This window comes from Vanellus vanellus, assembly GCF_965231255.1.
Source record: "Vanellus vanellus genome assembly, chromosome: 2".
Taxonomy (NCBI): Eukaryota; Metazoa; Chordata; class Aves; order Charadriiformes; family Charadriidae; genus Vanellus; species Vanellus vanellus.
The window spans coordinates 5,995,458-6,011,446 of record NC_138906.1 but is presented as its reverse complement, the minus strand read 5'-3'; the positions used below and the strand labels follow the sequence as shown (position 1 = coordinate 6,011,446).

The window sequence follows — 15,989 nt, the reverse complement described above, 5'->3', positions numbered from 1 at the left end:
AGCATGGACGGAAGTTTTGCTCTGAAAGAATTTGCAATTGCTCTAGCGACAATGCAGACATCTGAAAGGAAAAGTAGCAGAGCAGAAAAAGAGAGTGAATTAGTTGTGAAATGGAGAGTTAGTTATCGGGTGAAATCCTGTCTCTGCTGAATTCACAGGGAATTTTCCCCAGAGCTGCATTTCACTCAATAAGTTGCTTTGAGACCACAGGTCTCACATCCATATAAAAAGAGAGAATATCTGTGGGTGCAGTTTTTGATGGATTTTCTGCAGTCCCTGTGTGTCTGAGGCCCCAACTGTGACATAGGAACCTGTTGGCCCATTTCACCCTGATTTGACAGAGCCACAGCAGTCATAAAATACTAAGTTCCTCTAAGCTTCACAAAGACAGGCATCCAGCTATCGGAGAGGAAACCAGAGAGAGTTGTCAGGGAGAGAAGGCTGCCTGAGCTTCATGCCTTGTTCAATATCAAAGCATGTGTGGAGAGGAGGGGAGGGGAGATGCAAAAATCCTCAGCTGGGGAAAATCACAAATCTGGAGTCTGAGCCTGAGCAGGCACCAGGGAGTCTTGCCCTCCGTCAAAGCTTCACTCCATATGGGTTCCCTGCTGGGTAATAATGTACCGATGATAAAGGAGATGGCACATAAATGCTGAGCTTTCATCAGGGCTTACTCTTTTCTGGATTCTCTGAAGTCTAATAAGCACTTGCACAACCTTAGTGCTGTTCGTTTAAAGGAATCAGACTCCATTAGTTCTGATGTGCATGGGATGCTGTGTTTGTCTCCTGCACTAGGAGTGTCTTTTTGGATGTTTTTTGCAAGCTCTAGGCTGTAAGGTCATTCCTCAGCAGTGTTATCAGTTGTGCATCCATGGTGGTAGGGAGCAGTCCCTAGACAAGTTGAAATCTTGAAACTTTGATGCTGTTGGAAATGTTGCACCCTGGCAGTTTTCCTTTTAAATGTGAAGGCTTCCCCTACTCCAGAGTGTGTGGGGAAGATCTGGGCTACAGAAAGTTGCCCCTGGAGCATGTCAGATTGAATATATTGCTGAAAATCTTCTCCATAAGAAGAGACAAGATTGCTAAGGGGGGAAAAATAACAATGACATTTGCAAGGGAAGAAGGCTGTAAATTTCCAGTGTGGAAAAGTGCCTCTCTGTCTTTGGAAAGCAGAATCGAAGTTAAATAGGGTGGGTAGGCAAGCCATATTTCTGGAATAGTAATTACTGTGCAGTGCTGGCTTCCAATCTGTGATTGTCTCAGGCCGTTTAACGTAACCTGGAATTACAGAACAGCATGATTTCTCATTTGAAATTTGATGATGTTTAATTAAAGCCTGGGATTTTAAATTTAGTCCGTCTTCACTGGGTTTGCTTGGCAGCGTGGGCTTACTCAGATCTTCCTTAAACCTCAGAAGTGTTCTCAACATCTGTGAGCATGGAAGGGGGAGAGTTGGTAGACAAGAAGTGTTGGGTCCCCTGCCTGTCCCCCATGACTGGAGAATTGCCTGGCAGTGTAGCTTTTCCAGCCACCAAAACTGCAAAGCAAGTAAGGAATAAGCAAGATTTTGAAAACAAGTATTGAAAGCAAAAACCTTGCTGGTTTCAGGTGGGGTTTGGTCAGTTTATAAGATGATGGAGTTGCCTGTGGTAGCAAGGGGCTCGATTTAGTGTCTTATGTGTCCTTTCCAGTCCAGTATTCCTACAAAGATAAAATTCCCACATGCCTGATGAGTACTTCTGATGTTCTTATACATACAGTACTGTTTTATCAAGCCTCAGATTCAACCCTGCAACAAACTGGCATAGGTTATTTAGCAAATATTGCAGTTATGCATACAGGGAAGACTTCAGACCAGAAAATACAGGGGACTTTTCATTTCAGTAGTGTGGCACCGTCTGCTTCGATTCTGGGATTTATGTATGAGCTTTTCTTCTGGTTGGAAATCAGTTACCAGAAGTTTTGCAGCATTTCTGTTCTGAGCACATTCATGGGCTATCTGCCAGATAGTTTCAGTCATCCCTCTCTGGTTTCTAATAGAAAGCTGGTAACCCTGAAGCTGACAGATCCTTTAAAAACAAGAGGTGGGAAGCAGATTCCGTCCGGATGGATACAGGAATGGAACCAACTTTTTCCCAGTCCACCCAGGCCCAAATAGACGCGTAAGGTGAAAGGAAGAGCCACAACCAGGGCTGCAAAATGGTGTTTGTATCAGATGAGAAGAATTTAAGTTGAAGTGCTCCTCTAAGCTCTCTCAAACCTGAGGGTGTCCAGATGCATGGGGAGCTTAGGTGTTGTGGGGACTGAACACTGCTGTTTGCTGAAAGAACAGGCTGAGGTTGCAGTTGTCTGTAATCTCGTTTTTCTCTCTTTGCTGCTTGCTTTCGCAGCGAGAGGGCCCACTGTGTGCCTATGCTCTTTGTGAGCTCTCTGATTTCCCTCCTACATTGCTCAGCCCCCCTGGGAGGGATATAACAGAAAAGCATCCTCCATTTGCAGACAGGACCTGGGCATACTCTTCTGCAGATGCATTTACTGCCTACGTATTGCCTTCCAGAGTCGAATTTAGATATGTGCATGACCTCTGGGTGCTCATGATCAGTGGAAATGACTGCAGACTTTTTAAAAAAGGTGGGTTTTTTTTTGCAGTGGTTAGAGCAAAAAGAGTAGTTTCTACACACAGTTACTGTTATCCAACCCTGGTGCTCACCTTTGGCCATGACAGACTGGATTTCCTCTTGGTTCTCTAGAATTGCATGTTACTCCTCCCTGTATTTTTAGGGAAGGCTGTGAAGGGGAGTTGAGATGTGAGGGTTGAGGATGAATGGGTGGCACCACCGTTTCACCATGTTGATATGCTGAGCAGACGCTCTTTGGAGCAAAGCTGGTGGAGGGGGTGTTCACCCTGGGGTGGGTGGTAGTGTGCTCCCAGCATAGCATCCTCTGCACATGGGAACTTCATGACTCGAACTTGGTTTTCTGGGAAGAATCAGTGCAAGCCACACCCTAGTTAAGGTCCCTGGAGTGTCCCTGGGAGCTGAGGAGATGTAGCTTCTCTTTATTTTGGTTTCCATGTCTAAAGAAGCAGAATATTAATATTACCAGGCTAAGACGGATGTGGTGTGAGGTCATTGCTTAGCACCTGCCAAGATTTTTAAAGACAGAAAGTTCAACTTTCCATGAGACAAACAATACTTACAAACAGTTTATACAGTTTACACATATCTGCATAGTTTGGAAATATTTGAATGCAGTGGTAGCTGTGGTGAATACTCTGTTTCAGGGTTATGTCTTTAGCCCCTAAGACTGCCAGTTAGTGCCCTTTTTGGGGGTTATTTTGAAAGACCTAGTTAGGATGTTATGGTACTATATGCCTCAGGTGGAATTTGCTAATCCTGAGATTTACTCTGCTTAACATCCAGATTGGGCATTTTAAAAAGATTTCTTTAGAGTGAGTTTGAACCAATGCTTCCTATGCAAGATGTGGAAGGTTAGATTCATGGAGATCAAATTGTTACTTTAATCATTTTTTTACTGAAAAATAGGAGATTTTTCTGGATGACCTTTCTCATTTGACAGTAAAGCAAATTAGAAAGAGTCAGTTCCATGATGCAAAAAGACATGTTTTTTTGTTGTTTAAAACTGCAAGGTATTTCCACTGTCTAACATTATTTTCCCAAGAGGCGGAAAGAACATGGGAGACTCACTTCAAATTGTCTGCCGTCGCATTAGAAAGCTCATTTTTTATAGTAATTACTCCAGATCCATAGATATACTGAAGTTAGTAGAAACCAAGCTCTTATGAACTATTATCATAGTACAATACAGTAATAGACCCTGTGCATTTCATGAGGGGAAGTCAAGACCCACAAGGTTTGGTTTGATTCTGCTAACAACAAAGTTCTTAAGACATACAGGTAGAAATCCCTAAAAAAATACAGAAGATGAAGGTGAGTCCAAAAATTGATATTGTGCTTCTTTTGGAGAATCTCTGTTCACTGTTCACCTTGATATACTAAATATCGATCAAATCTCTAACAATGATTTTACCAAGCTCCACTTGGGAGCTCTTTTCATCCTTCCTCTATCTCCTTTTAACAGTCTGGAGCAGAATGCACTTTCTGTCATAAAAGAGAAATTGGACTGTTTCTGGCTGGGGCCAGAAACTCCTACAGGGTAAAGAGAGCTGATCCAGCCATGGCCAGATGGTGAAAAGCTTCTCCCAGGTCATGGTCGCTTTTATTACAGCACATTTTGCTTCTGCCAAAGCACCATTTTGCTCTTTCAGAGCAGAAGGTGAGATGATGTGAGCTGTTCAGTGGTAGCATGCTGATTTACAGCAGCTGGAGAGGTGGTTCAGAGTCTTTAGAAGAGATTTGCCCCCTACCATGGGCAGCAGAAGGGTGGTATTTAGGCTATTTAAGCTAGGCGCTGACTTGGAAAGATTTCCTTACATCATCCTGCAGCTGGATTCATACCTGCCTGCGGAAAGCTGATAAAAACAAAGACAACAAGATGAGCTTGAAAGAGCTCAAGAACTTCCTGAAAGAAGTGAACATTGAAGTCAATGACTATCATGCCAAGAAGATTTTCCAGGTAATGACAGCAAGCAGATAAAGTATTTGCTGTTGGCTGAGGTCAAGGTCTCCCACAGCTTTCAGCTTTGACTGGGGGCGTGAGCTAAAGTGAACTCCTAACATCTTTTCTCTCACCAAGGAAGGACTCTTGGTTTTTGGTGCTCAGCAGATTTCCACTAACAACTAAGCTTTTGATGAATGTGTGCTAAGGTCTTTCTTTACCATTGATGCCCAATTTTGCCAGGATTCAGAGAAGATGAGATGCAAACGTGGATGAAAAGGGAAAAGCAAAGTTCAAGTGCACTTTTGAGTCCCAAGTGTTTCAGAAGTTCTGTGTGCCACAACCACATGTCAATGCCTAAGTCTGAAATTAGTTTGGTTACAGTTATGAATCCATATCCTTCCCTTCTAAAAGGAGGAGCAGGATGACCATGAGCCAGCACTGTGCCCTTGTGGCCAAGAAGGCCAATGGCATCCTGGGCTGTATTAGAAAGGGGGTGGTTAGTAGATCGAGAGTGGTCCTCCTTCCCCTCTACTCTGCCCTGGTGAGACCGCATCTGGAATATTGTGTCCAGTTCTGGGCCCCTCAGTTCAAGAAGGACAGAGAGCTGCTGGAGAGAGTCCAGCGTAGGGCAACTAAGATGATTAAGGGAGTGGAGCATCTCCCTTATGAGGAAAGACTGAGGGAGCTGGGTCTCTTTAGTTTGGAGAAGAGGAGACTGAGGGGTGATCTTATTAGCGTTTCTAAATATATAAAGGGGGAATGTCATGAGGATGGAGCCAGGCTCTTCTCAGTAGCAACCAATGATAGGACAAGGGGTAATGGATTCAAGCTGGAACACAAGAGGTTCCACTTAAATTTGAGAAGAAACTTCTTCTCAGTGAGGGTGACAGAGCACTGGAACAGGCTGCCCAGGGAGGTTGTGGAGTCTCCTTCTCTGGAGACATTCAAAACTCGCCTGGACGCCTTCCTGTGCAACCTCATCTAGGTGTTCCTGCTCCGACAGGGGGATTGGACTAGATGATCTTTTGAGGTCCCTTCCAATCCCTAGCATACTGTGATACTGTGAGGAGGGTGCCAAGTGACAGGTGTAGACAAAAAGAAAGTGCAAATTAGGAAAAACAACCCAGATTCATGATAGATATGTAACATTTCACCCAAGCCTGGACCAGCCTGGCTGATTTAATAGCCCAAGGCATTCTGGTCAGGGACATACACTTAAAAATGCTCAAGATTTGGCTTGCTGGCTGAGCCTATGAGGAGATAAGAGAGGGATGGAAATTTCTCAGTTGTTAAGGTTTTGGTTTCTCTCTAAAGAAGCCTTTCTGCTGAGGTGAGATAAAATATCTGGATAATTTCCAAACTTCCATCCTGTCTGAAGCAGGATTTGAATTCATGGGTGTGCAGTTTCAGGAATGCTTTTACTGCTCGGTGGTAAACATGTGGGTGATTTTGGGTGCCGGGCATTAGCTCTCCTGCTCCTTCCTGTAAGCAGATAGCAGGGAAGGTTGGCAAGATCTCACTAGGACCTTCACCCAAAGAAGGTACAGGTTTCCTAATCCTTGCTCTATGGAAGTCTCTCTCTCTCTCTTGTTACTCTGCGAGACTTTGGGGAAGGTCATCAGAAGATCTTAAAGAATTTCAGCTTGCAAAATCTTCCAGATGTACTGCCCACTCTGTCTGGCACATCCCATTTATTCCTGGCTCAAGAAGAACCTGGAAGAATAGCAATAAAGCTAGGATTCCTCTGGTTGAGTTATACGTCTCCACTGCAGACATCTACATTGGAACTAGTCAGAGAATCCCAGACTGATCAGGGTTGGAAGGGACCTCTGGAGATAACCCAGTCCACCCCCCCTGCCAGAGCAGGGTGACCTACAGCAGTTGCACAGGACAGTGTCCAGGCAGCTTTTGAATGTCTCCAGAGTGGGAGACTCCACAACCTCTCTGGGCAGCCTGTGACAGCGCTCTGCCACCATCAAAGTAGTCACCAACACTTACACTTCCTTTGCAGTCTGTGTAGGTCAAGCCAACAATGGAGACCGGGGTGCAATTCACATCACCCTAAAGGATACATCTCACATATGTCAGATGAATCACTATCTACATCTTCAAACATCAAAAATCTGAAAAGACACTCTTTATTTTAGAGGCGCAGCCTCCTCTTCATTCAATGAAACTCTTCTGCTATTGCAATAGTTACAAGGGAGCTCTAGGAGTGGAAGCTTGATGAGGTTCAATTCTCTTTTTGCTTAAGGACTCCAAGTAATTACTAAACCTTGAATCAACCCATCTAAATGCAGGCACCTAGTTGAAGTACCCTCATTAGGCATATAATTGTTATAAGTTTCATGTATAGCCACTGGAAAATGTTAATTCCGACCTCTTGTGGGCTGAATTGCCTCCAGGAAAATTCTGTCTTGCTCCTAAAGCAATTACATTTTCAGTTTACATAATGCCTAAACTTAGATGGAGTGAGAGACATTATAGCATATTAAAAGGATGATCTTTTCTGTCTTAGTGGGTTTTTCTTCATTTAGTCACAGGAAGGAAGAGTGATCAAGGATTCAAGAGACAGCTAAAGGGCATCTTCTCACATTATTCTTGCCTTTCATCACATAACTCTGTGTCCACATCTAGGTTTTAGGCACACCTGAGTAAGACATATACGATGCAACCAGAAATGGTGCAAAGCTCCTCTAATTGCTCACCTCGTTTCAACCTGAATGTTCGTTCTGGTGCATCACACACGTTCTGACTTTTTCTGTCAGGCCAAGGTTCATTCGGGCCTCGTGGTTCATGCTCCATACAAGTGAGATAAAACACAGTATTTTGGGCTGAGATTCTCATCCTAATTTGGAGTTTTTGTAGCCCAAGCAGAAGGAGCTCACTTTTATACTGTGCATCTGATCTGTCCTGGGATATGACTGTGATGCCAATGCTGTTGACCTATTTCCATCACAGCCTTTAATGGCCACTAATGAAAAAACTTCCCAAGGCACATCACTTATAATGCCAGGTTTCTAGAAGTAATATCATGTCATTTTCCCTGTCGTGTCTTAAATAAAAGAATGTCTGTCGTTCACAGCATCCCTGCAGCCCTACCAGTTGGTTTCCCTCTTTATATTCCTTTTTAAGTTGCTAAGCATTGTGCTCAGCTTAGCTTGTGAGATCTGCCAAAGCCACAGCACAGAATCATAGACATGGAAGGCAGCAAGGAAAAGACAGTTCCTGGACTGCTCAAACCTAATTTGAATGTGTCTGTAGTACTAAGCATTTCACAGGTTGTCCCATTCCTGAGATGAGCCTATAGCTTCTACCCAGCAGATTCTGAAGTCTGGACAAGTTGAACTTTTTGCTATCGGTTCAGTTTGTGAAATGCTGTGCATCATGATAATTTTATTAGTTTTTATAAGTGCACCATAAACAGATAGTGAAGGACTCCAGTGGAGGATTTGCAAGGGATGGAAGTCCCTCATTATCATCTTGCTTGGGGCACTGCCAAAGCCACCATGACCATCACTGAGCTCATTAGCAGAGTTAGGTTGAGATTAGTATGATGATTGGTTAAACTGAGATGTGCATTTTGGTCATAAAACCCAGGACAATAGCTCTATCTGTCATAAGAGACCGAAGACAGAAAGCAATTTAATTCCTCTGGCTTGACAAGTAACCATCTGTCAGCTAAGTCCTTGTAACTGATAGCAACTTGTCCCTAAGCAAGGGTGAAATGAAATGCACCACAACCTCCCCTGAGTGGCCCGGAGCACACTTTCTGTTCCAAGTTCAGGCCTGAAGAAGAGAAGTTCTTAGGCCAAAGACTAAGTAAGGCAAGCCATGTCCTGCAGAGGTTTGGCTGTCCATGCCGAAAATGACATTTTTCAGACTTACCTGAAATGTAAGATTTAATTTAGTTAATTAACTAAAAGGAGGTTGATAACTGAAATTTGTAAGGAAAAACATGTGGAAGTGGTATAGCACTCCCTGCCCATAAGTGATTCCTCTAAGATAGGTTTTTGCCTTCCATTGCAGCTTCTTTTGCTCAGCCCATATTTAATGCAGAGGTTTACATGCCAGAGATGACTGAAAAATAGTTATTCACCTTTCCATGAAGAATTCTGCTAGGAACAAACAACAAAATTCATATCAGCATCTGCCACACAAAAACTGTAATTTCTGATGAAAAATTGAATCTGGGAATATTTTAAATAAATGGGAAATAATTCTTGTTGGAAAAGGTGTTGTCCTTCATGGAGACATTAACATGTATATCTTAAACTCCTGATCTTTCATGGTCAGCCAAGTCCTTGACTGTGGTTCTCTGTCAGAGCTGTTATCTAGTGGAGAAGTTCAAACCATATGAGGGCATGAATTTGAATTACAGCTCTTCAAGAATCTGATATCTGATTTAAATTTTTCTGGAGATTTTGTTACTGGGTGGATTTTGGATAAGAATGGAAAACTTCCATGGAAAGGGATTTTTTCATACTTAAATATGCATGTTTAGCAGGATTTTTTTAAAGTTGATTTTGATGCCATCTGTGCAACCAGACCTACTACTAGCCTTGGCAGTGTCTTGAGGCCTGAGCTCAGACCCACTAATGTCAAGGGGAAGGCCCTTTTCACTTTAGTTATTGGATTTCAGGCCACGGTCTCTATCAAGAGTTCAAGATGCATTGTGTTAATTGTTTCCCTATATCCTTCTACCTCTTGAGATCAAGAGTTACATTTCTCTTGAGCCTTGATTTGTACTTAGATTGTCTTGACTTGTCCTTCTAACTTACGGTCTGCACAGTACACAGTGGAGCTCAAGGCCATGCCTGGTGCTTTTCAGCATGCTGATAATACGTGTAAATAATAATAATTGTAACTGTTCAACTGTTATATGACTGTTGGCCTTGTCAATGAGAACCATAGTCATTGACCAAGTGCTTCTCATTCACTGGCCAGTAACTGTTTCCAATTATTTTGTGTTCTGCGTTGTGTAGCCCTGGTGCAGATTACGGCTGGCATATGCCAGAAGGAAAGAAGGTTTTCATTCCTTCTCCCCTCTACGTTTACAGCACTGTGACAAGTCCAAAACAGAGGCTCTGGAGGATGATGAGATAGAGGAATTTTACAAGATACTGACAGAGAGGAAGGAAATAGACAGCATCTTCCAAAAGTACTCAGATGAAGAAGGGTTCATGTCCTGCCAGAACCTGGTGAGGTTCCTCTATGAGATGCAGCAAGAAGAAAATGCTGTTGTGGCTGCCCCTGCCTTAATTCAGAGATATGAGCCCAATGAAAGAGGTAGGTTGGAAACCCTGGCTGCTTTGGTTCAAAATCTTGCTTTCTTGATTAACTATGAATTGCTTTGCTGCTGCTTTCTTCTGCAGCTATATGTGTCATTTTCTCCTCACAGCTGCTTCTAGGGGACATTAGCATCTTTAGGAGAGGAGGGCACAGGAGAGTCTGGCAAATATTTCTCTTCAATTTTGGCTTGGGTACACTGAGCAGCTGGAGAAGGGTTGATACAGAGTTGGCTAGAGGGTGATGAAATTCCTGAGGGAAAGGCTCTGATGGCTTATTCAAATGCCAAGACCTCACATGGCTTTGCAAGGTTAAGGACTTAGCAATATTTCTGCTCTCCAAAAGCAGAAATGGAGGCAGATATTTTTGAATGTGGGCACCTGAAGAGTGATGAGATATCTGAGTAGGGGGCCAAGAAGGTGACAGCTGTTTAGGAGAGCAATCACAGAACTGTCTGCTTAGAAATTAAGTGTATTGCCAGTCTGAAGCACTTTGGAGGATGTGTTCAAGAAACGAACACAGGATCTTAGGCTCTTTTTGCACTATCCTGGTATACCTTAAGGAGAGGGACAATGCTTTGCAGATGTCAGATTTGGGGATTAGACTGAGATCTAGCTCAGACCTTCAAGATGGAAAGATCTCAATTTCTCCCCAAAGTTGGGTAATTTTGCATTTACACTTTGCAAATAATGCATTCATTGCATAATTCAGACAGGATTTATCTGGCTATGTTTAGACATCTAACAGCTTCTTTGTGTTGGCATGAAGGAAGCTCGGAGTGCTCAAATGGGGACTTTTATACTGTACCTCTCTAGAGACAGGTGAGATAAGTGCTGTCTTTGACGCTTTTAAGGTCTTATCAAGGCCAGTAAATGTCGTAAAAAGCCATGCTTGGTGAACGGGTTTTAAAAGCATTTTCAGGCAGATGAAGCTGTTGTCATCGTCTGAACAGCCTCGATATCTTTACTATTAGCTGAATGCCTGGGGTGCATGTTTTGCCTTTGAGATCCTCTGGAGAGCAGTAGGCATTATGGTGAAGATGACGGTGGTGTCAGATTTTCAGCATGGGGTTTCTGTCTGTTTATGTGGCAGCCAAGAGGGGTAACGCCATGACCAAAGATGGTTTCCTGATGTACCTGCTGTCTGATGATGGGAATATATTCAACTCATCTCACCGTAAAGTTTACCAGGACATGACTCAACCTCTCAGTCACTACTTGGTGTCATCCTCACACAATACCTATCTTATGGAAGACCAGCTCACAGGTCCAAGCAGCACAGAAGCCTATATCAGGTAATGTATGTGTCTGTGTGTTTATGTGTGAGTGAGAGATTGACCTCTTTCTTATAGAAGACATAGGTTGCATCTATACTGCCACATGAGGACCAAGAAGCAGTCTCCCACCCTGAGACCAGGTAATGTGGACTGGCCCATGTTCACATCAAGGTGAGCTCTTTCTAAACCAGGTTAGCCATGCACCCCTTTTCATAGCACTTTGACCCGGGTGTCACGTGGTGTCCACCTGACTGTAAGATGTATAATTACTACATTTGGGAGTAGTTTAAAATATCTACAATCATGCATCCAGTTCTGGGCTCCCCAGTTCAAGAAAGACAGGGATCTGCTGGAGAGGGTCCAGCAAAGGGCTATGAAGATGATTAGGGGATTAGAACATCTTTCATATGAGGAAAGGCTGAGGAACTTGGGTCTCTTTAGTCTAGAGAAAAGAAGAATGAGGGGGGATCTTATTAATGCTTTCAAATACTTAAAGGGAGGATGCCAGAGGGATGTGAGGAGTCTTTTTTCAGTGGTGCCCATTGATAGGATGAGGGGTAATGGGCACAAGCTTGAACATAGGAAGTTCCATCTTAACATGAGGAGGAACTTCTTCACTTTGAGGGTAGTGGAGCACTGGCACAGGCTGCCCAGAGAGGTTGTGGAGTCTCCCACTCTGGAGACATTCAAAAGCTGCCTGGACGCTGTCCTGTGCAACCTGTTGTAGGTGACCCTGCTCTGGCAGGGGGGTTGGACTAGATAATCTCCAGAGGTCCCTTCCAACCCTGACTATTCTGTGATTCTGTGATTCTGTGAGGCTGGTCTGCAGCCCTCTAGCAGGGTGGTTTGAAATCATGATACTGAAGGAGGTGTTGCATTCCCCAGAATATGGCATGAGAGTGCAAGGAGCTTACAAGGCACAAAGATTTCTGGGATGGAGCTGCAGGACTGTGTAGGGACTGGAAGGAGCCAAAATGATGCATACTGTCATGATGTTTACTATCTGTGCTGCCTTTTGGGAGTAGCCCCTGGCATGGACCATCCCTAGAACCATGCTGGGTTTATTTTGGAGACCTAGTTGGAGCAGTCCAAAAAATGAGGTGGAATGCAAGTGAATGAAGCAGTGTGGGTGATCAGGAAACTTATGCCCGGTCTCTCTTTAGCAGCTCAGATGATTCCACAGCATCACTGTACAGAACGTTAGGTATTGCCTACTTCTGCCTTTAGCAACGACTGCTGTCAGTCTCATGACCAGATGTTTGCAGTCACCTTTACTAACTTACGCAACCACCATACACTGCTTCTGCTATGACCTGTACTTTTACCAAGTGAAACAGTATTTCCTTACAAGCAAGCCAATGACTGCAGTTCTGTCTTTGTTTATTGCTTACCTGATTTTCAGGGAACAATGGCTGTCAAAAGTCACAAGCTCAAAATAGGAGAGAGTGAAATCTGGCACAAGTTGCTTTTCAGTAGTTTGAATTCCTCTTACAGTATCTTAAAATTACAGAATTATATTTTAGTTGTAAAAAAAAAAAAAAAGATTCTATTGAAATGCCTTAAAGGAGTTGTGTTATCTGAAATGTATAGGGAGTTACTGTAAAAGACAAGATCACCTCCTAGACAGAAAAGTCTGTACAGGGGGAACCTACATTTGAAGGTAAATGAAAATGAAAGTACAGATATGTAGAAGCGAGAGTTTCAAGTGGAAATTCAGTCTGTAGACTCAGTTTGGGAAACTGGCCCTCAACAGTCTCCCTAGCTATGGTGGAGTTCTCACAGCTCCCTCCCTGACAGCTCTGAAGATTCATCTCTCATGTCTCTTATCTGATGTATATGAAGAAGTCCCATCATTCAGTCTTCGTGACCTGGCTTCTAAGGCTGACTGTCTTACTGTCTGTCATCCAATGCAGCCACTCTTAATTTTCTTTTCTCTTCACCATCTTTGGGAAAAGACTTGGGGCACAGTCATGAGTGTCCTTTCTCATCTGGCACTCACTATGTCTTCTTCTTTGGATAATTCTTACCTTGGACTTTCACTCCCTCCTTTTTCTGATCCCACCATGCTTTCCTTGCTCAACCTTGAGCTGTCTTTGCTGACTCTGAGCTCTCCCAATCCCATCCTTTCTTCATCTGCTTTCCTATTTTTCCAAACTCCTCTTTTCTCCCTTGCTCCCTAAACTTTCTGTCAGCCTTCCCAGGCAATGCCTGTGCCTGATGCATGCTCATTTTGAGATGGAGCAGAAGGTTTAGAACCCAACCAGGTCCCTTCTTTGTTTCCAGAGCCCTCACCAAAGGCTGCCGCTGTGTGGAATTGGATTGCTGGGATGGCCCTAACTCGGAGCCCGTCATTTATCATGGCTACACTCTCACCTCCAAGATCCTCTTCAGTGATGTCATTAAGGCCATCAAGAACTATGCTTTCAAAGTAAGGACAAGGGACCCTCTAAGAAGTCTGATAGTAGATCTCTGCCCTCCCAGCAGAGAGCATAAGCAATGAAGACTTCACGTTAGCATTTCTCATGGGTAGAAGATGTGTCCTTCTGCCTGGGCATCCATGTTCTGCTTTCTGCAGAGATCCATTCCTGGGAGCTGCTGGACAGGCAGAGCACTATCTGAGGATGAGTTTGAATCTATCCCAGCACAGCTGCATCCTGGATCCCTTTGCAATGAAAATAGTGCCCAGTATCTTGAGCATACATGGTGGGAAACACAAACAAGCCCATGATTTGTGTGGCTTTGATGGCTCAGGGTCCAATCCTAGTTTAGAGGAACCCATGTGTGTGTGTTTTGGAGGGAATGATGCAAAGGACTGCTTCTACTCTGCTTTAAAAGGAATGAGCAGGTCTGGAGTTTTCTATGACAATGCTGGGTCAGCAGTCTTTAAAGAACCTTGGGTCTGTCCAGACTCACTGGACTTTCTGCTATTTTCCTTCAGTGCACTTGAGAGTTAGTATCAAGTTTCCTTTGGGGCTACAAAACTGTGACAATGACAATACCTTCAGCACACAGAATGACTAGGGGGTACCGCAGGGAACCAGATCAGGCCTGTGCATGAATGTAAGAAGGATGTCACCTAAGGATTTGAGCAAACTCAGTGATTTCAAAGCCTCCTTTCCCAGTGTCCTTCTTCTGAGGTGCTTTGACCCACAGTGCCAGTGGAGAACAGAGGCACAGGGAGCCTCATCAAATTGCCCCAGCAAGTCTGTGGGAGGCATTCTGACCCAGCCTGGTGCCCTGTCCATTGGATCACCGTCTCTGGAAGGCATCAGCAGAGGTCTGAGTAGCTACTGCACAGTTAAAGTTGTGCATTTTTAACCAGTTTTAGCAGAATACTAGACCCTGCTGTTGACACACTCATTTCCAGAGAAAACAGCACTGAGGTTTATATCAATTGCTATTGACTGGTGAAATTGCAGAGTTCACGGATGATGTATGTTGCTGTTTTGTTCTAGACCTCACCATACCCTGTCATCATCTCCCTGGAGAACCACTGCAGCGTTGAGCAGCAGAAGGTCATGGCTCAGCACATGACGACAATCCTGCAGGACATGCTTTTGGTTGCCCCAGTTGATGGAAACAAATCCCAGTTCCCCTCCCCAGAGGTAAGCAAAGCCACTCTAATACTTTCTGCCTTCTGAGGGTGGGACGAGAGAGGTCTGTCTTCTTGCTGAGTGCCAAGTAGTGGACAATATGCCCAAGGACTGGTGGGAACCTCACTGGCTGGGGAACAAAAATTGTCTGTGGGCAACAGTGGAATAAGAAATAGGAGTATCTAGAAGTAGCCTGTGCACATCAAGCACAAAATGCCCTGTTGCTCCTTGTTTGTTATCTAAGGTCTCAGAGGAGACATCCCTGCAGGACTGAAGATATTCCTGGTCCATTTACCAAGGCCAGGGAATGTCCTTCATCTCATGAGAAGGTTGCTTTTCTGGCTCATCCCAGAGGAGCTGAATCCTGGGAGTCTGTCTTGTGTCTGCTCCCCACACCCCAAAGCTGAATGTGACCTTCTTCAGGGTAATCCCTGGAAGCACTGTTAGGTTGCTGCACACGCAGGGAAGATTGGCACCACAAGGAGTGACTACAAGGTGTCTCTGTGTTTTTAATCCAGCAAGACTAGACCCTGGCTGATTTCACAGTAGGTGAGATGTTTTGCTCTGTGCTGAGGGATGTAGCATATGCTCCCCTCCTCCCTTTAACGCCTTGGGTGCTCTACTGTGGATTAGCAAGCGATGAGGGCTGGAAGGACAGCTGTGATTGCTTGCCCCTCAAAACTCAGGGGGAAAACCCGTACAGGTAGCCTAAAACTGTATCAAGAACAAAGTGTCCTCCCACTGAGAATGGCCTGGGGTGGTGGGGAAGGAGATGTCTATGGAGTGCAAGGGGAGGCAGGAGGCTGAACAGAGATGCCCCTTTGATTCCTGTGAATCAGGGCAGCCGTGAAGCTGGGAGCTGAGCTCGGACCCTGCAGGGAGAGGGGAAGGAGATATACAACTCTCAATAGTGGACTGCCGCTATAAAATCATTAGATGACAATGAGAAAAATTTGGAAATGGAATCTTGATATGAAAAAAAAAATGTTTTCAAAACAGAAGCCAAAATGAAACATTCATCTGTTTCCGCCCTTTGGGTTTGTGTTTTCTTTCTTTTCTCTTAAGCACTTTGCAGAAACAGACTTCTGTGTGGATAGCTGCAGTCCCCTTTAAATTGCATTTCTTTGCTAAAGAAATCATTTGCCAAAAATTGGATAAGCATGCCTAGCCAGAGCTGGAAGCAGTTTGTGGGTGGGATAAAGCTGGCAGTCAGCAGGGGAGAAAGGAGAGGAAAACGATCCACCCAAAAT

General features: G+C 44.2%; 1 protein-coding gene across 1 annotated transcript in view; it reads left to right on the top strand.

Annotated features, from left to right (window-relative positions):
* PLCD1 (phospholipase C delta 1) overlaps positions 1 to 15,989 on the top strand; it is a gene marked incomplete at its 5' end in the record, with an annotated part of 50,971 nt that overhangs the window by 18,405 nt on the left and 16,577 nt on the right. Inside the window, 5 exons of the mRNA XM_082499580.1 lie at positions 4,467 to 4,596; positions 9,567 to 9,870; positions 10,963 to 11,164; positions 13,430 to 13,574; positions 14,602 to 14,751. Coding sequence (XP_082355706.1) covers positions 4,467 to 4,596; positions 9,567 to 9,870; positions 10,963 to 11,164; positions 13,430 to 13,574; positions 14,602 to 14,751 — 931 coding nt within the window. The remainder of the gene's footprint in view (positions 1 to 4,466; positions 4,597 to 9,566; positions 9,871 to 10,962; positions 11,165 to 13,429; positions 13,575 to 14,601; positions 14,752 to 15,989) is intronic.